This window comes from Dromiciops gliroides, chromosome 2 (genome assembly GCF_019393635.1).
Source record: "Dromiciops gliroides isolate mDroGli1 chromosome 2, mDroGli1.pri, whole genome shotgun sequence".
NCBI lineage: Eukaryota > Metazoa > Chordata > Mammalia > Microbiotheria > Microbiotheriidae > Dromiciops > Dromiciops gliroides.
Window position 1 is genome coordinate 469,420,682 of NC_057862.1, and position 21,401 is coordinate 469,442,082.

Below are 21,401 nucleotides of genomic sequence, written 5' to 3' on the forward strand. Positions count from 1 at the left end.
GGCGTTTACTGGCATCTTGTAGGATGTTCTGTACAAGGTCCACACCAAAAGTTGGTTACCTATAGATGATGAATACTGTTGGTAGTTAAAAGAAGTCCTTTAGAAAACAGGTGAAATTCTCCACAAAGGATAGGGCTCAACTAAAAAGGGCACGAATGAGTTGCAATTAGAACCAGTGGTAGGAGTACTCTCATTGATGAGGTCACAACCATCAAAGTAACCCAGTCATTCTTCAAAATTCCCATTAGGCTACAGAATGCAATATCATTATGTCAACACTTTGCCTTCCCATGAATGCAAGGTACTCCACCTGATGATTAAACAAAATAAATAAATAATGACAGATTAAGAACCTATTATGTTCAAGCCAGTTATCAAGGCACTAGGAATAAAAAGATAAAAAACTGCTGATTGAATGTGACCTGTACTACCCAAAGAGTATAAAATGGAAGTGAATGAATCAATGTTTTGTCTGACCTATTCATTTTATTTGAACTCAAATGTTCATATTTTATTCCTTACTTATTTTACACAAAGATTCTGAGGACAGTTTTGATATTCAATCAGTTCCTTTAGAGATGTGCTACCATTTAGCAAATAGATTTAGTATGAGCTTTTAGTATTCCCCTGCTCTATTGTTAGGCACTCTTCATTTCTTTACCTGATCCTGATCCTGTTCCTGTTTTCAAGGAATGAAATTGTCAGATTTTTTAGGGTATAACTATGGACCTAAATGACTAGGTTCTAAAGACTATCATTTTGTGGAAAAGAAAGGATAATGGCCATGGGATTATGGGACAGTTTATTAAGGAAACAAAATGAGAAGTCCAATTTTCCATCGAATCCTTAAGAAATTACACATATAGACAAAAAACTCATTTTAAATTTTCAGAAGTGGACTGCACACCTAGATGTATTTAGTCACCCCATACTCTATGGTCAAAGGCAAAGCAGTATATGGTGGCAGGCTGGCTTTGGGTGGCTTAACCTCAAAGTGCTCCATGGCAGCTAAGAAGAGTCTGGGCCTATGCCAATATTTACGTTACAATCTCAAAGTATGATCTCTTAGTGGGAGTAACTTTATCAGTAACCCTTCCTAGCCCTTAAGGATCTCCAGAAGGCTCTCATAAAACACATGTAAAGTGGTTTGAAAACCTATATAAATGTTAGCTCTTATTCTGGGAACAAACTACTGCTCTTTCCTTCTAATCCTATCAAATATTGGGTTCCAAACTTATTCCATATAAATTCCTTTTAAAAAAACTGCGATTAGAAAATTCGCCACGTAACTCATAGTAAGTTCAAGTGCTGAATGTAGTACAGCATATATCCATGGGCAGTAGCCCCTGTGTCTTTTCCTCAGCAAGACTCTCTTACTTCAACTCAGACCTTTCCTGAGTCCTGAGAGGCTATTTGACAAGATACTACTAATGGAAACTTACCTGTAAGTATTGAAAAAGAGAGGGGGAAAACCATACTCTTCACTAGAGAACACTTCCTTATATGTAGGGTATAAGGTGGGGGAATGGGAACTCCTTTGTTAAGTGGTCACGAACAAGTGTGGAAGAAAGCACTATTTCCTTCCTTACAAAGTTTTCATCATTCTTTCTTTTGAACTAAAAAAAAAAATAATTGTTCTACAAAGAGGCCTCACCTTTTCTTCATCTTTTGAGGGCCCACAAACAGTTCTATATGCCCAACATAGAATGAAAAGAAATTAGAAAAGCAGAACAAGAGACTGAAAAACAACGGTGCCAAATTTTAGAAAGAAAACCTATGCTGATTCTTTATTAATCCCACCCATTTTTCCCTACAATTGTTCCCCTACAATTGTCTCAGTAATAGTGTTAAGCAAGAGAAACACTCATCCAATTCATTCTCAGATACAGGTCAGACCTCAAAATTCACCAGCTCAAAGGTTTTTATTTTAATTTTTACCATCTTTTACTCAATAATAAAATGAAAAATAAGAGAATATATGAAGTACATACAGTCTATATACATATATTTATTGCAAATACTTAAAATTCTTATGTAAAATGATTTTCTATATTATTTGTGAAAAAATATGAATGGTGTCGACACCAACTTCTCTGTACATACCCTCAATTCCAATGTTAACAATTCCTTTAAAAAGGCAAAAGACACTAACGTTTAGCATGTACTAAACCAGTTTGTACAAACCTTTAGCCAGGAGAAAAAAATAGTTTGTGGTAAACAATGTCAAATTTATTTTGAAATAAAAAACAACCCCCAGAACTACCCCCTTTACTTATTGCATCATATGGAAACAATCCGAGTGCCTTCAGTCACTTCCTTGGAGAGTGGGGTCTCTGCAGAGGCCCCGGCCCCAACATACCCTGTATCAGAAATTCACAAGTCTTCTGCTGTCAATTTATTTTTACAGATATTAAAATATATATTACTTAAAATATATTATTGGAAAGCTTTTTTTAAACTGATCTTCAATATTTGTATCAAATGTATAGGATTAATAAAAATAAAGTAACCAAGAATCTTTGAAGGTATTACTTCAATCTTAGCAAATATCCCTGTTGCTTCCCTTCAACAGGTTTAGGTAGGAAAAATCCCTGCCTATTGTGTGTCCCAAAGTCTTTCTGGACTATTCAATAGCCCAAGCTGAAGCCTGCCCCCTGGGCCAAGTTTTAGCCCAAGTGCTTTGTAGAGCTATGTGATGGGGAAGAATCAGGACCTTTTCCATTTTGCTGTTATGGGAAAACCGGTTAGGGTTCACCTTATATAGGAGGGCCAGACACAGGCAAAATTCTGACGCTACTTTGTTAGTGGAGCCTTCAAAACACAGTTAACATGAGTCACTTAATACCCCTCTCCATTTTGGTAACCACATTCGATGAGACCCTAACCAGAGAGCTCTTTCATGGTCCTGAAGGTGGTAAGAGGCAATAATATCCAGTTATACACTTAATATTATTAACTTGTTATTATTAATGGCTAATGCCAGGTGATTAACAATGTGTTGATTAAAACCCTTACCTGGCAGATTTGGTATTTCCCTGGGTGGCTATTTAAATTTCAGAGATAAGTTCCACAACATCTCTCAGCTTGCAGAAAATATTACCAGCCCTTACTAAGGATGTTCAATCTGATAGCAAAGAGCATTAATAACTTGAGCATGTGGATGGAGGGGAAGAGGACAGTGAACCTGGGGCATCTGTTTATTTGGTATTCTATTCTTATTGACTAAATGGTGTGGTTTTCATAACGAGAACAATTTCAAATGTAAAGAACATTTTATAACAAACAATTCAGAACACACATAATTAAGACCTGGAGATATTGTATTATTAATGCTATTTCCCTGCAGAGGAACCTGTACCAGAAGGCATCTGAAGGATAGAGAGGGGTGTATTTGAAGCATGCCCACCAGGGATGCAACACCCAACGAAAGTCAATGGGAGTAGTGCAATTTAACTCTATTCTATAAGAATGCTTAGCACTTTCTTGAAAATACTTCAAGTTGAGTAGGAAGGAAGATAGGGGGAAAAAACCAAACAAAAACCCAACCCTAAAACTAAAACCAAAATCAGAACCCTCAGAAGATTTGGGAAAACCTACTGACAATGTTCTAATAGGTTTTCATCTCCAACTGCTTCATTTTTCATGACTAATACCAAGTTGAAAAGTTTGTTATGTTTTGGTTTTGGGAGGTTGTTTTTTTTTTTGGGGGGGGGGGAGGTTCTTTAATATACAAGACATGACTTTCAACTTGAACAACATTGCTATTTTCCAGCAGAGAATGTGAAATTGGATGTGACCTACACCCTCTGGTTTCCTTATAGTTCACACATGATCATCAACAACAGAAAAATGGACTTAATCCTTTTTATAAGTTGTGACAGTCTGAGAAGACAGGGCAGGAATGCACTCAAACACTGCATTGTGGGGGAAATAAACATCTATTTCTTGTTTTTTTGCTGTTAACAAATTTTGAAAATTGAGAGCTTGCTTTAATTAACCTACATGTTAGAGCATCTGGTGAAGACTTACAAAGTTTAAGTTTTGTGGGTTTTTTTTAAAACTGCAGTCATGAATTAAGAGACAATACAGACTGGCCTTGTGATGCGCCTTAAGTTTCCCTTCCTAACTCATTTGTCGATCCCTAGATTTAAGGAGCAGCCAGAACTTTCCCTGACCCATATATGCTGATGAGCCCCACTACACTACCTGCATAGGGAAGAAAGTAGAGAGACAGAATGAAGTTACCCACCAGCACGCCAAATTCTTCTCTACTTACAACCTCTTTAACTTGCTAAGAGCATTTCTACCTGCAGGTAGAAAGAGAACAGAACAAACCCGGAGTCTGACCTCCTGCTGTGTGCCTTAATTGGAGCAGCTGCTGCCAACTCTGGGATTCTTGCAGTCCTCCTTCTTCTGGACTGGATGTGCATAGGCACCAACAATGGAAGAATATCATGCCAGCTGGAGCATAAATTTCAGACACAGTCCTATGACTGCATCAGGCCACAGCAGGGGAACAAAGAGACTACTAATGGGGATGGAAATCTTATACAAAATTTGGAATGGGGGTGGGGGTCAAGATTGTGTAGTTTAAAAGAACAAAGACAAGGGGGCAGGGAAAGGGATGGGGGTGGAGAGAGTCAAATGGGAAAGGATCAAGTAATACTAAATAGGTATCTCCTGCTACCTCCTATTCTGGAATGTAATTCAATTTTTAAGTTCTAAAATGTTTTGGACTTCAGAAATGCCATGCCCTGAATATTAAGTCTGAATGTAACTAGTTGTATTTGTCAGCTGCATTGATAATTCTATTTTACACACTTGATATTAGGCCTTGTATTCAACATGACAATTTTTGCAAGTCAAGATCACCCCAAATTTACTAAATTCTGGTTGCGGTGCTAGGCCCACTAAGCCAATGCTAACTTCCAGTCCTATTTAGCCAGGGTGCAGACCTCTGTTCTAGTTTTGTACTCCCAGGTGAATCTACTGTTTCTCCCTTGCTCATGCGTAGACATCATTACTCTTAGGCTTTCCAGAGCAGACACAGACAAACTAAGGGTTTGGTATTTTCAAAAATATGAAAAGTGCCTGACTTGTGTCTTAAAAAAAATATATATATATATACATATATAAATTTAAAAATATATAAATTATTAGCCTAGTACATGCCCCACAGTGTCCTGTCAGGCCAAAACAGAAGCTTCGACTATGGCATTAGTCACTTATCCTATCTAAGGACTGTCTGCTCAGAACTGAGTGTCTGGTTGAGGAAAGAAAGATGAGACTATTTCAAGGCTAGTGTTAAAACTGAGCAAGTTTTTGCTCTTCCGTGCCCCCACAATTTCAAACATACCTGAAAGGAAATATACCCCAAGTTCTACTACTGCCCCCCCCCCCCCCGCCTTTATTAAATGTCTGCTGCTGACCTACTCAAGAGCTCCCAGGAGTAACTAAGTGCTCATTGTTATTGCTGGAATCACTGCCCTACCCAAAGCTAGCAGGCAGCCAGGCCCAAGGTGCTGCACCCTTCCTAGACTACCCTGTCTCAGGGCACGTGGGTGGGATTAGGAGAATGGCAAGTATCCACAGGCATAGTGCTCAGATGCCACACAGCTTCTGGGAGACTAGAAGCAGAGGAGCAGGTCAGAGCTGGTGGAAAAAAAGGTTTGCAATGCTCTTCGTGAAACGAGTGCCTTAGCAATGTCCAAACTGAACAAGGCTCTCTCTTAGGCAAAGGGATTAAGTATGTGCCCTGTGCCCAAATCCTTCAAGAAGGCCAAGTAATTTCTCCAATGAAAATTTCAAGGCCTTCATTAGGATGGAGAGCTATTACCATTGGCCCTTCCCTCTACCTTCCTTTCTTAGCCTGACCCACAAGGGAGAGGTTGGGAGGGAAGTGGCTCTCTTCTTCCAGGGTAACAAACTTTTCTGAGTCATGTGAACTGGAACCAAAACATGAGTCCACGGTAATACATTATCTCCTAAACACTTGGAAAAATAATTTTTAAACAAAATAATGTGACATATTTACATGATTTTATAAGTGCAAACTTGTCACAATTCACAAAGTCTTGTTTGACTTAGACTTACTGTACAACAAGGTGCTCTTCCATTAAAAGGTAAAAACTGTATTCTGTATTCCTGATTAAGTAACATTTATCTCTTGAGTAAGACAATTGAAATGAGTTATTTCTTCCTGTGATTCCCAAAGAAGGACCTGTACACACTTGTGCCTCCCTGTATCCTTGTTTATCCACTTCTTCCTCCCTAGGATTGCTCTCATTTTTTGCTCTTCCACCGTCTCTCACCGGACCACAAGGCAGGAGACACACAGTTTGGAAGGGCCAATGCAATCATCATGGCAGAAGGCGCCACAGCCTTTGCACATGATCATGGCTTTCAACCTGCAATAGCATTTGGAAGGCGAGTCCTCCACACTGTTTTCTTCAGGGAAGGCCTGCACAGGGAGGGTCTGTCCATGGCTGTTGGGGTTCATTGCCTGGCTGGCAGGGATGGTGGTGACTGTCACAGAGAAGGACATGACATCCCCCATGTTGCTAGACACCTGATTACAGTCAGGTATTGCTGACACAGCAGAGCCGTGGTCCACGTCAGAAGAAGTAGAGACATTGATCATGCCTCTATAGCTTGGCCCAAGCTGGCGTGGTGGGCTTCCATAAAGCTTTGGGGTTTGCAGTGGTGGAAGGAGCAGGGGCTGATGGGTAGGGCTCTCTGTGGGGAGAGGAAGAGTACCATATAGCTCAGGGCTACTATTTATCACCTTTCCCCTCATTGCATGGGCCATTCGCTCCTGTGCTGCCTGAATGAAATCTCTGGCCAGGGTGTTTCCGTCAAAAACCTGACCTGTAGGAAAGACGTGGAAGTTCTCCTTGCTGACCGTGGCATGACCCATCACTGGCGCTTCAGCTTTCCTATTCTTGTTGGTTAGAGTGTCATAGGTCGATAGGGTATCTTTGCCATAGGTTCCTGCGCCTCCTTCGCACTTGCCAGGAACCTGGGAAGCTAAGGGCTCCTCCTTCACAAGAATCTGTTGTTCTTCATCATCAGTACTTTCTTCATCAGTCTCCTCTTCCTCCTTACTGCTGCTGCCATCTGCCACAGCCCCCTTGTAATCCTGGTGTTCCATTTTAAAGGCCTCAGGAGGGCTGTGCAGACAAAAACGATCCTCAGAATTCATGGACTGGGCTCTCTTAAAGCTTTCTGAACCCCGGCCGTAGGTGGAAATGTTGAGTAAGTAGTGGCCTGACATGGCAGGCTTGGATGTCCTTCTGCCTGCAAATCCCAGCATAAATCTCTGGCTGGTAGAGATGTCCTCTAACTGGAAACCTGAGTGAGTGAGGCTGAACTGGGTGGGCTGCAAGACTGACAGCAGGTTCTGCCTCTGAACCCTTTTAATGAGTGTCTGGAGGAGCTGCTCTTGGGTTGCCTTATTGAGTCCTTCTTGGCAAGGATACTGATCAATGTTGGAGTCCCTCAGGTCCTTTCCTGAGAAGAGGTGGAGGGTCCTTGGGACCTGGGGTAACTGCTTACTCTGATGGAGTTTCTCCAGCTGAGGTGCAGACAGATGAGACTGTCTCTCACTACCTTCCCCTCTGGCACTAGTTCCCGTGATGCTGGTGTCCCTGGGTGCTCCTGTCCCTTTCTCCTCCTTTGTAACCAATGGAACAGTTTTCATTTCTACTTTGGTGAGAGGCTTAGGCAGTATCTGCTCCAAGGGAACGTCTTTCCCTTGGAGCAGCTGGGTGACCAAAGGGTTATTAGCAGGAATACTAGAGCTTGGCCGTGCAGTGGGACCACTTGTATTTGAGGAAGCTCCTTGGGCTTTAAGGCTAGAGGTCGGCAAAGTGCTAGAAGATGGAGCTGATACAGTAGGTGCTGCAGTAACACTGGTCTGGGGTGGCGCAGGCTGTTCTAAAGTGGCTGCTGTTGGTGAAGTTGTCAAAGAGGAAGGTGCCCCCTCCACGGGAGCGTGAGGACTTGTCTCTACTACAGCTGCACTGCTTATTATGTCCTTCCTCGAACTAGCTCTAGGCTCGACTGTGCATTCTGCTGTAACCTGAGCAGGTGAGCTCCCTGAGGTCAGGGCTGAGCCTGCTGAAGGAGAAGGTGCTTGCTCTTGTCTGAAGTTTCCGGGAGTCTGTGAAGGGCTACAGGGAACCATTCTGTCTGTCCCCAAAGAGAAGCCTGGATTTTCACTCTTCTGCTTCTCTAAAGTTGGGGGGGGTGGGTTAGTGAGGGCTGGTGAGGGGCTACTTGGACATGCTCCACTGACTGCAGATCTGGATGGTAAGGAGGGGGCTTGCTGTAGTTGTGCTCTAGCGCCACTGTGAGGTGAGGCCGGGCCTGGGGCCTTGGTCTCAATTTGGGATTGAGTCTCTGAACCATCGGGTAAAAGCTCTCTCGTACCTCCCCTGCTTCCAGTTCCTGCCAGTTCCAGTGTGTTCCCTTTTCCAGTTTCACTGGCTCCACCTGATCCTGGATCCCCTCCTCTTTCTGTGGTTCCTTCTCCTCCCCCTCCGGGGCCAGGACCTGGGATGGTCCCCCCAACAGAGGCAGCGGCAGCAGCGGCAGCGGCGGCGGCGGCAGCTGCCCTCTGGGCTTTGGCCAGCTGGGCTTTTGCTTTGATGTCTGCAAGGGTTCTGGCTCCTTTTCGGTTGGGACTAGTGATAGAGGCTGGAAAACGAACCCTGGGAGAGACCTGTCCTGTAGGAAATGGCACGTGGGAGATTCTGGAGACCGGGATCTGAGGGGGGAAAACAAGGGAAACATGACTTAGCTTCCACTGACATTACATAACCAAAGCTTATCACCACTCGAGAGCCATGAGCAGAGTTCATTCCATCTTGCCAGAGTTCCCCTTTCCTCAGTGTTTATACATCTACCCCCAGAGCCTCAACTTCCTCTAGCCGGCACATTCTGGGCCACTTTCAAATAGTTCTTCTATGCTACAAATTTTGCTCTTAGGTGGCTGTTAATGAGTTCCTGTTAAATTGTGAAATGGTAATGAAATGTTCACCCCCATCTGAGGGATAAATGCTTGGAATAACATTAAAACAAGAGCTCTTTAATAAGTCTGAGTGGGGGTCCAGGCTCCAATAATCGCCCCTCTTCACCCACCATTTCCTTGCCCTCCTTACCTTGAGTGGTGGCACTTTTCGAACTTGGACCCTTTCCCCTCTGATGGGAAAGGGCTGCTGAGAGGCTTGAAGCGACTGCTGGTGCTGGTGGTTCTCAAGGACACGAGGCCTTTTCTCCCAGCTCATGGGGGTCTCTTCTTGGGTGAGTGAAGATTTCCTCTTGAGACCTTCTGGGTTCTGATCACTGTGCTCTGAGGGAGGGGCGTCTTTCACAGTGTTCTCCTGAGGACCTTCTTCTGTGACTGGTCTTGTAGTTGGTTTTCCAATTCCGGGGCTCTTTGGTTTGCTTGGAGTCAAAATAGCTGTGCCTTGGTCTTCCTTGATGATGGGAGTAGCTGCAGTGAGATGACTTTCATTTTCAGGCTTTGGCTCAGCAGAGGTTACTGGCTTCCTTTGGCCTGAGGGCTCCTCATCCTCTGGGGCTGTGATAGGACCTGTTGTGTTTTGTTCAGTGACACTGCTAGTTGAGGAAACTAAAGGCTCTGAGGCTTGGGAGGGTTTGGGTGACACTTCTTCTGTGCTCTCTCCTGATTCTTTCTTTACTGGGGAAAGCAGCTGCACGGGTTTAGACTCTGCTTCAGGGGCTGCCGCCACTGTTTTGATGGGAGGCTCATCGGAAGGTGGTGTGGGTTTGGGTTGTTCAGTTGGGGGTTTCTTCATTTTGGGGTCACTGGTAGCACTAGTCAGCTTTCTAGAATCCTCAAGGCTCAACCCAGAACTAAAGAAAGACAAAAGATATTATTGGGATATCAAGTCTATGTCAGTGGGGATACTATAGTCAGTCATAATTGATAAAGGGAACCAAATGCTGCTCTGGCTAATAATGGCAATGCTCAAATGCTAAGTGTTCATTTCTATGGTCATATGGTGACCATGGGACATATTTAACTTATATCCTAAGAAGACCTGGGGAGGCCTAAAAGAGAAAGACAGACAGAGACAAGAGAAAGTGTTTGGGGGCTTGGGGGAGGGGGGGGGGAAGGGGAGAGGGTAGGGAAGATGCCAGACTAGACAGACTTACCCTATTCTTCCCTTAGAGAAAAGTTCACAGCCAGTCTGGGATGGCATCCTGCCTGCCTGCCCCCATCCCCCAATTCCTAGGCACCCCTTTCCACCAAGGAGACAATTGGAAGCTTGCTGCTGAGCCTTTTTCAAGGACTATGAGTCACTTTGCAAGTGTCTCAGGTATCTGCAGGTTCCTGGAATTAGTGTGTATTCCATAGATATTTCTGCCCTTGCGCAGGGTTTCATTCAACAAAGATTTATTTATTATGTACCTACTTTAAGCAAGGTAATATGCTAGGTGTTGAGACTACAAAGACAAATACTGGGCTCAGGTAAACTCGGGGGGTTTATATCTATTTTACTGGATAACAAGAGGCTGTTATTGCTGTTCTGGAAATCTAAACTAGTGGAAAAAGCAACCCCAAAGAGACTTGGAATAGTTAGTCCTGTATCACTAAGATGGACCAGGGAGAAATCATAAAGAGTAGTCCTTGTGTAAAAAAATGGGACCCAAATCAACAACTGTGATAATGTAAGAACAGAGGGAAAATTCCCTTCGCAATTCTACCGTTACGATTCTTGCTTATATACAAGGCTATTTCACTTTTACATTCTGGTCAGTAGTCTGTATGATTGCTACTTTGCTGCCATGTCTGCAATGAATTTGAAAGTAAGACCCTACATGCATCAAAAGTGCCTGGCAATTAGTAAAACAGATAATGAAGATGTTAGAACAATTATATTTTATAGAACAATAGCAGAGAGGATAAAGGCGAGGTATGGAACCAGTAACACATCTCCTTTTACACACATAAGGTTGAACTCAATTGAAAAGAACTGCCTCCTTACAATCTCCTTGGAATTATAGAAATTTATTTTGCAGACCTTAAAGCAATTTTCAAGACTCCATTGAGGTAACCTCCAACCTGGAAGACTAAGGTTTTGCTATTTAATGAGAAACTTTTACATAGGATACTGAAGAAGCAGATAAGTGAACGAACTTTGGGAGAAGGGCTTCAACTATGATGGACTGACACCAAATTCCAATTTTCCTAAGGATCTGTGGTTAGAGTGCCTTCTCTTTTTGTACTTCTGTGAAAAGTGAAAAGACTCTAGCTACCAACAAACAACAACCAAAATCATGCTTTTTCTTACCTCTGCCCATAATAGCTCTCAAAGAATTGTTCCTTCCATGGCTCTACTTTTTTCTCCTTCTCAATTTCTTGTCTTATTCTCACCTGCATTTCAGGTGTGAACTCACCTATAATGTACAAAAAAGGAAAAAAAACAGAAATAAAATTATTTGTGACTCCCAGTTCTCACTCAGTTCAAGGCCTGTCATACAGCAGGAGCCCAACAAGCACCTGTTGAATTCCTGTTTTTTAACTCAAGGAAGACAGAAATTTCTCAAACTGTCATCAAAGGTAGTGCTCTGGCTAAGCTCAGAGACAAGATAAATTGTTCCATTTGTCTGTTAACCTTGGAAAGAATTGTAAAGTTTTGGAGTTTGTGTTCAGTTCTTCAAAATCTGCTTCCCTAATTTCTTCCTCATTCCCCATGGCACATCTCCTTCACCTCCTTCCTCCACATTGTCCTCATCGCCCTTGCCTAGTTAAGCCTTTTTTCTTTTTTTTCCTCTTTCACAACCCAAAGACTATTAGGTGGTAGAACTCCAAAGCTCATGCTCATTGGGCCCCGTCCTTTCTTCCTTTCAAGTCTCTTGAGCACTTAGGCTTCCCCACCTCATCTGCAAAACATGGGGGTTAAGTGGTCACTGCAGGCAGGTCATGAACAACTAGTGCTGGCACCCGAAGTTTCCATTCCTTCCCTCTTTCCAGCCTTTAGCATCCCTAGGAATAAAGAACTGTCCACATAACCAGCATCTCAAGGAACCTTCAAGGCTAGGAGAGACGACAAGGGAAGGAGGAAAGGAAACTTTAACACACAGCTGTAGGAAAAGAAAGGGAGCACAGCTCTGTGGGGAGCTGAATCCTAATCACCCTTTGTCTTCATTGTGCCTGACTTTGAATTATGCAAGTGTGTTTGTATGAAGAAAATTAAACTGTATGTGGGATCAGAGAAAACTAACACGACAGATGGTGATTATGGATACCACAGGATTAACAAAAGAAGAAAAATTCCTGGCAAAATAGAAGTCAATCTTTTAAATATCAGCTTGTTATTTATGCCTATTTAAAACACAATTATAAAAATCATCTGCATTTGTATGGAACTTTAAAGTTGGGCAAAGCAGATTCCTCGCAATGATCATCCCTATTTTATAGAGGAAGAAACTGAGCCTTAGAGATTAAGTGATTTGCTTACAATTACATAGGCAGAAACTGTTTGAGGTGGCATTTGAACCCCCATCTACTTTTTAAAAACAATAGTGTTACTTGCAATCCTTTCCCCCCAACCCAATAGAAACCTCCCTCATAACAAAGAAATAGACTTAAGGAGAATGAATACATTTGAGTTTTGTATAACAAGGTAAGGCTCATTCCACATCCACAGTCCACTACTTCTTTACTGAGAGGAGGGAGGCATATTATATCATCAGTCCTCTGCTACTGAGGTTGGTCATTACACTCATCTAAGTTCTGATGCCTCTTAGGCCTCTACCAACTCCAAAAGATGATTATGGAGGGGATTGTGCATAGTACCCTTACCTTTAGAGATATGTCAGGCCATCCACCCCCAACTCAGAACCAATTCTCCCTCTGTCTAGAGTGCCAAAATTGGAATATGAAGAAGCTCCTCTCTGTCCTAGTACTGGCTTAATCATGTCTATCTCTTTAGATTAAATTCTTGCAGAACAAAGTAATGGAAGAAACTCACCTTCTGATAATCTTTCCTTCCAGCCTTGAGCAGCTGAGGTGAAAAATTCATTGTTAAGGGCTGAACCATTCAGCTTCATCAAACCATCTGCACCAACCTAAGACCAAGAGCAATTGCATTTAATTCAAATAACATTTTAAAGTACTTATAAGTGTATTTGGGATGAGTTGGATGAACAACTTCAACTGTCCAGAATATGATAATGTAGTTAATGGATAAGAGACAGAGTTGGTCCCAGATCCAAAGAAGAAAAGTTAGCTCTCAAGTTTCTCTGGGCAAAGAACCATCTTTTTAATACTAAGATCCTTCTAATAATGTTATACAGTTGTGAGTCATAGAATACCATAAGTTGCTGGTCACCCAAAGGGAAATGGAGGGCTACATAGTAAGTATGAGTGAGCTGCAACATTACGAAACAAAATTTGGAGAAAATTTCTGAAGAAAAAAGTTAGTTATATAAATGAGATTAAGCAAAACTGATGCATATTCTTCATGCTCTCTTGGTACCCACATGTCAAGAGATTTACAGAAAGGCTCATGGAGTACTGAATGCAACTTCTATTAAAGATTTACAGGATGACATGGATAAGAGTTGAAAAGGAAAAACTGGTAATATATAGGCGGCCATCTGTACTGCTAGAGGGAATACCTTTTCAATCTTCTCCAGCAGAATGCCATTTCAATTATTGGGGGGAATAATTTTATATCCGTATGTGTGTGTCTCTTGGTAATTCTCTATTGCCTACAAACATACCCAAGTCTCATGTTATTATCTTGATTCCACTTATTTCTTCATAGTCAAACTCCTAGAAAAAGCCACTTTTATGCTTGTTGCCCCAATTTAACTTCCTTTCACTCCTTTTACAATTACCTGCAATCTGGCTTCCAACCTGATCACTCAACTGAAAGTGCTCTCTCCAAAGAAACCAATGACCTCTTAACAACCAAATCTAATAGTCTTTTCATTCTTCTCAACCTCCACAGCATGGGACATTGTTGACAACTTTCTCCTTTGGGACACTTCCTCCTCTATGGATATTCATGATATTACTTCCCCTACCTGTCTGACCAATTTTTAGTTTCTTTTGCAGTTATCATTTATAACACATCCTTTATACTGTGGGTGTACCCCAAGACTATGTCCTGGGTTCGCTCTTCTTCATTCTCATATACTCTCTAGACAACCATATCAATTCCCATGGGTCTAATTATCATTTTAAAAATTATTAATTATTAATTTTTAAAAATGGTTTCTTATTAATGAGCAATAACCTGCCTTTTATCCTTCTAACTTTCACTTGAAAAAGAAAAACAAAACTCCTGTTACATATGTAGTCAGATAAACAAAAACTTCTGAATTTTGCTTGTGTGAGCGCGCGCGCGCACACACACACACACACACACACACACACACACACACACACACATCTTCTGCATTGAGTTTTTCCTTTTTTTTTTTTTCAGAGTGATGAGGGTTAAGTGACTTGCCCAGGGTCACACAGTAAGTGTCAAGTGTCTGAGGCCGGATTTGAACTCAGATCCTCCTGAATTGAGGGCCAGTGCTTTAACCACTGTGCCACCTAGCTGCCCCTACACTGAGTTTTTCACCTCCCTGTAAGGAATTGAGTAGTATGTTACATCTTGATTCCTCGGGAATTGTGGTTGGTCATTACATTAATCAAAGTCTTTCGAAAATTGTTTAATTTGCTCTTGCCCTGTTCACCTATCACTTTATACAAAAAAGTCTCCCCAGGTTTCTCTGAAGCCATCCTCTTCATCAATTCTTATAGCACAACAGTATTTTGTCACACTTTTTTTTTTTGGGCTGAAACTTTGTTGGCCATTCTCCAACAGATAGGCAAACTTTCAGTTTCCAATTCTTTGCTACCACAAACCAAAGGAATCAATATTTTTGTTTATCCCCAGAGTTTCTTTTATTTAGGACTAATTCCTCCTTTAACCTACTCTCCGTCTAATTCCCCCTCATCACTTATTCTTTTTCCCTCTTAGTTCCCTGTTGAATAAAATGTATATCTGTACCCAACCATGTGTATATGTATTCTTCCCGCTTTTGATCAGTTCAGGTTAGAGTAAATTTCAAGTGTTAGCTCCCTTCACTCCATTATCCTTGTTTGTACAGATTTTAACGTGTGTGTATGTGAGATAATATCCTGCAACTTTCCTCTCCTTTTCCTCTTCTTATTCTCATCTTCCTCTCCCTTTCTACCCTTCTTAGATCATCAAGACATAAGAGAATCACAACCAAGCTTTCTGATTAGATTCTCTCTAAAACCTCTGATGACACGAATCAGAGGAAACACATGTATCATCTTCTCATGATAGAATATAAAGTTAGTCCTTGTTTAGTCTCTTAGGATTGTTTGTTCCTGCTTACCTTTTTCTACTTTACTTCAAAGATTCTATGCAACACTGTTTTTTGGTTTTGTTTTGGTGAGGCAATTGGGGCTAAATGACTTGCCCAGGGTCACACAGCTAGTAAATGTCAAGGGTCTGAGGCTAGATTTGAACTCAGGTCCTCCTGAAACCAGGGCTGGTGCTCTATCCACTGCGCCACCTAGCTGCCCTGTACACTGGGTTTTTTAAAAATAAGGAATGATTGAAAATACCCTGGCTTCATTAAAGGTATTCCACCCCCGTAAGATGGTACTCAAATTTTGTTGGGTTCTTGACTGCCTTTCTGGAATACTGCATTACTAGCTCTGTTTCTTTACAGAAGTGACTGCCAAATCATGTGTGAACCCGACTATGGCTCTTCAGTTCCTGAATTCATTTTTTCTGCCTACTTGTACTAATTTTTCTTCGATCTGAAAGCTCTAGATTTTGATTATGACGCTCCTATGAGTTTTCATTTTGGAATTTCTTTTAGAAGGTAATCTGTGAATGCTTCAAATTTCCACTGTCTTCCAGTTCTAAGAAATCTGGGAAGTTTTCAATGATTTCTTGAAATATGATACCTAGGCTCTTTCATTAGTTATAGCTTTTAGACATTCCAATGATTCTTACATTTTTTTCTCATCATTATGGCTAACATTTATATAGAACTTTGCAGAACTTTACAGATATCTCATTTTATCCTCACAACAACCTAGGAGTTAGGTGATATTATTATATTCATTTAATAGATAAGGAAACTGAAGCAGAGGTTAAATAACTTACCCAGGGTTACACAGCTAGTAAATAGTTGAGATTTGAACTTGGGATTTCCTGACTCCAGGTCCAGTTGTTTGATCCACTGTGCCAATGAGGTGCCTCCTTTATTTATTTTCTAGGTCAGTTGTTTTTGCTATGGGATAGCTTATATTTTCTTCTTTTGTTTTTTTCAGTCCTTTGATTTTGTTTTGATATTTGTTGTTCCATGGAGCTTCTTTTGGGTCCTTTTTAATTTTAAGGGACATTGTTGTTTGGGCAAGGTTTTTACTTCTGTCAAACTCTTAAATTCTTCTCAATTTTTTTTTCATGCCTCTCATTTCTTTTCCAATTTTTCCCTATAGTGCTTTTTCACTTAATAAAACATTTTAAACAACTCTTTAAATTATTTGGGGGTGGGGTGGGGTGGGGTCATTTCTTCCAGGAAAACTAGCTGAATTTGTGTCTAAGTTGTGCCTTTCTTTGAGGTTTGCTTATAGATGTTTTAAGAGTCATTCTTGGAGGCAGCTAGGTGGTGTAGTGCTTTCCCCCCCCCACAATAGCTTTTAATGGTAAGATTATTTGCTCTACACTCTTCTGGAAGGAATGCCTGGGCTAGTCCTACTGCAGTTTTCTCATAGTGTTATTATTCCAGGATATCAGGGACAGTTCAGGCTGTTCTGCAACCTTTCAGTACTCCCAAAGTGGGCTGATCCAGGGCAAAATCACTGCCACCTTGTCTGAGTTCTTCCTCCCTAATGCTTTCCCTCATCTATACTACCATCAACACAGCTGACAAAATGATTTTCTTTGGGTGACAACTTGACCACTCAATGTGCAATGTCTCCCTGTTGCTCAATATAAACTCTTTGTACCTTTACACAGGCAGCCTCCATGCCTATAATGCACTCTTTCTGCCTCATATAATTTCTCATTTCCCTCAAGATGTAGCTGAAAGCATCATATTCTACATAAAACCTTTCCTAACCCCACTGATTTTTAGTGCTCTCCTTCCCTACTTACCCACACACACCCCTACCTTCCGATAGGTGTGTATATTTACATATACATATGTATTCATATATTTACATGTGTGCATGCAAACATGTTCTGGATATGCTTACAAATATACATGTTCTCTTCTCCAATAGAGTTTAAGCTTCTTAGTTAAGAGCAGGGATTGCTTTCTTGCTTTTAAAAATCACTGTAAACCCAGAAGCAAGAATAGTGTTTAGCATGTAGTAGCACTTAATGCTTTTTTGAATAATGCAAAGATCAGAGATCCAAAGCAGTGAACAAGTGGAAGGTCCTATGTGAGAGCAAGCAAACCAAAACAAAGAATAATGCAAAAGCACAAACTTGCCACATAAGAATTCACTTTTTCTTGAAACTTATGAACACTGCTTCCCTATTAACCCTGGAGCGCTGTCAAATGACCCTAATTATACCTGCGGAAGCTAAGTCAGTAAGTCAGTCTTGTGTTGTTGTTCTTGTTTGGCCTTGGTCTTTTTATTTTTATTTTTTTGGCAGGACAATGATGGTTAAGTGACTTGCCCAGGGTCACACAGCTAGTAAGTGTCAAGTGTCTGAGGTCAAATTTGAACTCAGGTCCTCCTAAATCCAGGGCCAGTGCTCTATCCACTGCACCACCTAGCTGCCCCATAAAAATCCATTTCTTTCTTTCTTTCTTTTTTGGAGGGGAGAACCTAGGGCAATGAGAGTTAAGTGACTTGTCTAGGGTCACACAGCCAGTAAGTGTCAAGTGTCTGAGGCTGCATTTGAACTCAGGTCCTCCTGAATTCAGGGCTGGTGCTTTATCCACTGTACCACCTAGCTGCCCCTCCTGGCCTTAGCCTTTGAAGAGGACCAAAGGGATTATAGTGTTGGAGTCAGGGTATGGTATGGCTGATCAATCCAATACAAGTTTAGAAGGCCTTACCACAGATCAGCCACAAGTGGTCCATTAGAATATCTGGATGGCAGTGACTCTGGATTTATACAGCTCACATTTCCTTTGTGCTTAAATAATTCTGCACTGCTCAAAGAGAACAGAGTCTTCTTTGATGTTGATATGCTAGACAGTCCTGTGCCAGTGTTTCCCATGTCTCATAGTTAATATTAAAGTTCTTAAGAGACACCTTATATCACTTTTTCTGACCACCACGTGAGGACGTACCTTGTGAAAGTTCTCCATAAAAGTGTCTTTTTGTAACTGTGCATTTGGGATTAGAACTATGTGTTCAGCCCATGGGAAGTATACCCTCTGCAAAAGACTTTGAATGCTTGGTAGTTCAGCTCTAAAGAGAATCTCACAGGGGCAGTGGATAAAAACACTGGCCCTGGATTCAGGAGGACCTGAGTTCAAATCTGGCCTCAGACACTTGATACTTACTAGCTGTGTGACCCCGGGCAAGTCACTTAACCCTCACTGCTCCACAAAGATAGATAGATAGATAGATAGATAGATAGATAGATAGATAGATAGATAGATAGATAGATAGATAGATAGATAGATAGATAAAATAAATAAACAAATAAATGGATGAGAATTAAAAAAAAAAAAAGAGAACCTCACTGTCCAATACTGTATCTTGGCCAGGTAATTTTCAAAATCTGCTCAAGATAGTTCAAGTGGAAGCAGTTCAGTTTTCTGCCATGATGCTGATAAACTGTCCAGGATTCACAGACATACAACATTGTAGTTAGCATGACAGACAGCTCTGTAGACCTTCAGTTTGGTATGCAGTCTGATACCTCTTTTCTCCCACACTTTCTTTACAAGTCTCCCAAACTCTTGAGTTAGCTCTGGCAATATATACATCAACCTCATCATCTATGTGGATAGCCCTGGAGAGAGCACTGCACTCAAAATTTTTTCATTTGTTAATCTGGCCAAGTTATTGATATGGTCAGTAGTGAGGGCCTGTGGAAGACCATAGTAAAATTGGGTTGCCTGGATAAGTTCATCAGCATTGTATACCAGTTTCATGACATCATGCCTGAACATGTTCTGAATAAAGGACAATGCTCTCATGCTTTCCCAGTGACCAATGCTGTGAAGCAAGGTTATGTGCTTGCTCCCATGCTCTTCATCATGTTTTCTACAATGCTGTCAGACACCCTCAATGCAGACGAAAACAGCATCAGATTGAGGGTTTGGGTCCCTTTGTGGTAGCCTTCTGTAAGGGGCTAAAATTCTAGCTAGTCTGTCTAAAATATCTAATGAGTGGTCGCCAATAAATTATAAGCTTTAGCAAGAGTTAGACTTTTAAGCATTTACTAAGGAGAATAAGAATTTGGTGAAGAGAGAAAGACCTAGATTCACCTATCTATCAAAGGGAGAGTGCATCTTTAGCTCCACTCTCAACCAGAGTCCTGACAAAAGGAGAGCACCAGCCTTGCCCCTTCTTCCTCCCACCAGCAAACGTCACTTCCTGATGCCAAAGAAAAGCCGCATGGCCTTCCCCTCAGAGGTCTTCTCCTCATGGTGGCACTTTCCTGCAGTAAGTCTCCAACAGATGGCGTCATTCCAATTATTACAAAACTTAGCTTCCACAGGGATGGTAAATTATTTAACCTGAAAAGCCTACAAGCCACAGGCCAAAGTAGAGGGAGAGTTGATTGATACATAATTTTTGTTTACAGATGACTGTGCACTCAGTGCAGCCTCTGGGACTGAGATGCAACAGAATAAGGATCAATTCTTTGCCACTTTTGCTAATTTTGGTCTGACAACACTAAGATATCACCCTGCAAAGGAGCCGGAAAAAGGATGATAAATCCTGCGAAGGTAGGGGGGTGGGGAGAAGATGCATATCCTGCCAACCAACTTTGGGTCTTCCCCCAAGAATCTGGCCTGGGCTCTCTTCTCTTCATATCTTCATATACTTTATTTCTTAGATATCTTATCAGCTCCCAAGGGTTCAATTATTATTTTGATGTAGATGACTCCTGTAAAGAATTGTTATTTGAGGTTTTTATGACCCCATCTTTTGGCTAGAATTTTGGCCTCTGGGGTTCCGCAAAAGGCACGGTGCTTCACCCACTGGTTGTAGCCGTCGCCATGGTGCTGGCATCTCACATCATCACCACTCGCCGATGCCTACATGAGCCTGGCAAAATTAAAATGACTGGAAGCCTAGTGAGGGCAGTCATGTGACCGTCAGAGCAGCCAGCTAATTGGTTGGGGGCTGCTGGGGTTTGCTGGGAAGGGGGAGGAGAATTGGCCATTCTAGCTGGAACACGACAGGAGCAGGGCTATGTATTCTCAGCTGATTCCTGGGTGGTGGTATTTTTTCAGGTTGGATAATTTCCCTTTCCCCATTTTATTTCCTTTCCCTTGATCCTACTGATTCTGTTTTTTTTTTTTAAGTTCATTTTTGTTAAAATAAATCCTGTTCTGTATTGAGGGAGGCTGCCGGTCTCCTTCCTTGCCCTGATATTGCGGCGAGCCGCTTAGCTAACACTCCCCAATTAAAAATTGGTCCCCACACTCCCAAATATACATATGTTGTATCTTCTTTCTCCTGAGCTCTCAAACTTGACATTTTTGAAACAAGATTAACTATCTTTCCATATACAAACAAAGATGTCCCCTTCCCAATTTTCACCCTGGCTCTAGCCCCAACTTACCCCTTTAATTAACTTCTCAATTTCTATTTACAGTACCATCACCCTCCAGTCACTTCAAGGTCTTTCTCAGTCTTTACAATATCCCATCTCCATATCTAATCAACTACCAAATGTTGACTATTTTACAACCATAGCATCTCACATTTGTTCCTTTCTGTCCACTCACATAATCATCACCCTAGTTCAGGTCACTGACACTCCTCAAGATGGGCATATCAGTCTTTTAATTAGTCTCCCTGTATCTAGTCTATCTCCTCTCTAATCAATTTTCCATAGAGCTTCCAAACTGATAGACCTTAATTAAAGGTCTGACCATGGCAGCCCGCCCCCCCCAATAAAGAAGTTTCGGTGGCTTTCTTTTGCTTCTAGAAGAAAATACAAACTCTTTGGCACTGAAGCCTCTCATAACTGAATTCCAGCACACCTTACAGATACACTTTCTCTTATACACCTCATTTTCTAACAAAACCCAACTATTTTCTGATTACATTGTTATTTTTCTTTTTCTTAAATCATAATAATATTTTATTATTTTCCAGTTACATGCAAAGAGTTTTCAACATTCATTTTCATAGGATTTTTAGTTCCAAATTTTTCTCCTACCCTCCCTTCCCTTCC

General features: G+C 41.5%; 1 protein-coding gene across 3 annotated transcripts in view; it reads right to left on the minus strand.

Moving 5' to 3' along the window:
* Positions 1 to 3,665: 3,665 nt before the first annotated feature.
* The window catches only part of ASXL2 (ASXL transcriptional regulator 2), a 170,599-nt gene continuing 152,863 nt past the window's right edge, over positions 3,666 to 21,401 (minus strand). For all 3 annotated transcript variants that reach the window (XM_043982493.1, XM_043982494.1, XM_043982492.1), the window contains exons 10-13: positions 13,005 to 13,101; positions 11,322 to 11,427; positions 9,162 to 9,879; positions 3,666 to 8,767 (exon numbers count right to left, since the gene is read on the minus strand). In XM_043982493.1, coding sequence (XP_043838428.1) covers positions 6,308 to 8,767; positions 9,162 to 9,879; positions 11,322 to 11,427; positions 13,005 to 13,101 — 3,381 coding nt within the window. In that variant the 3' untranslated portion in view covers positions 3,666 to 6,307. The remainder of the gene's footprint in view (positions 8,768 to 9,161; positions 9,880 to 11,321; positions 11,428 to 13,004; positions 13,102 to 21,401) is intronic.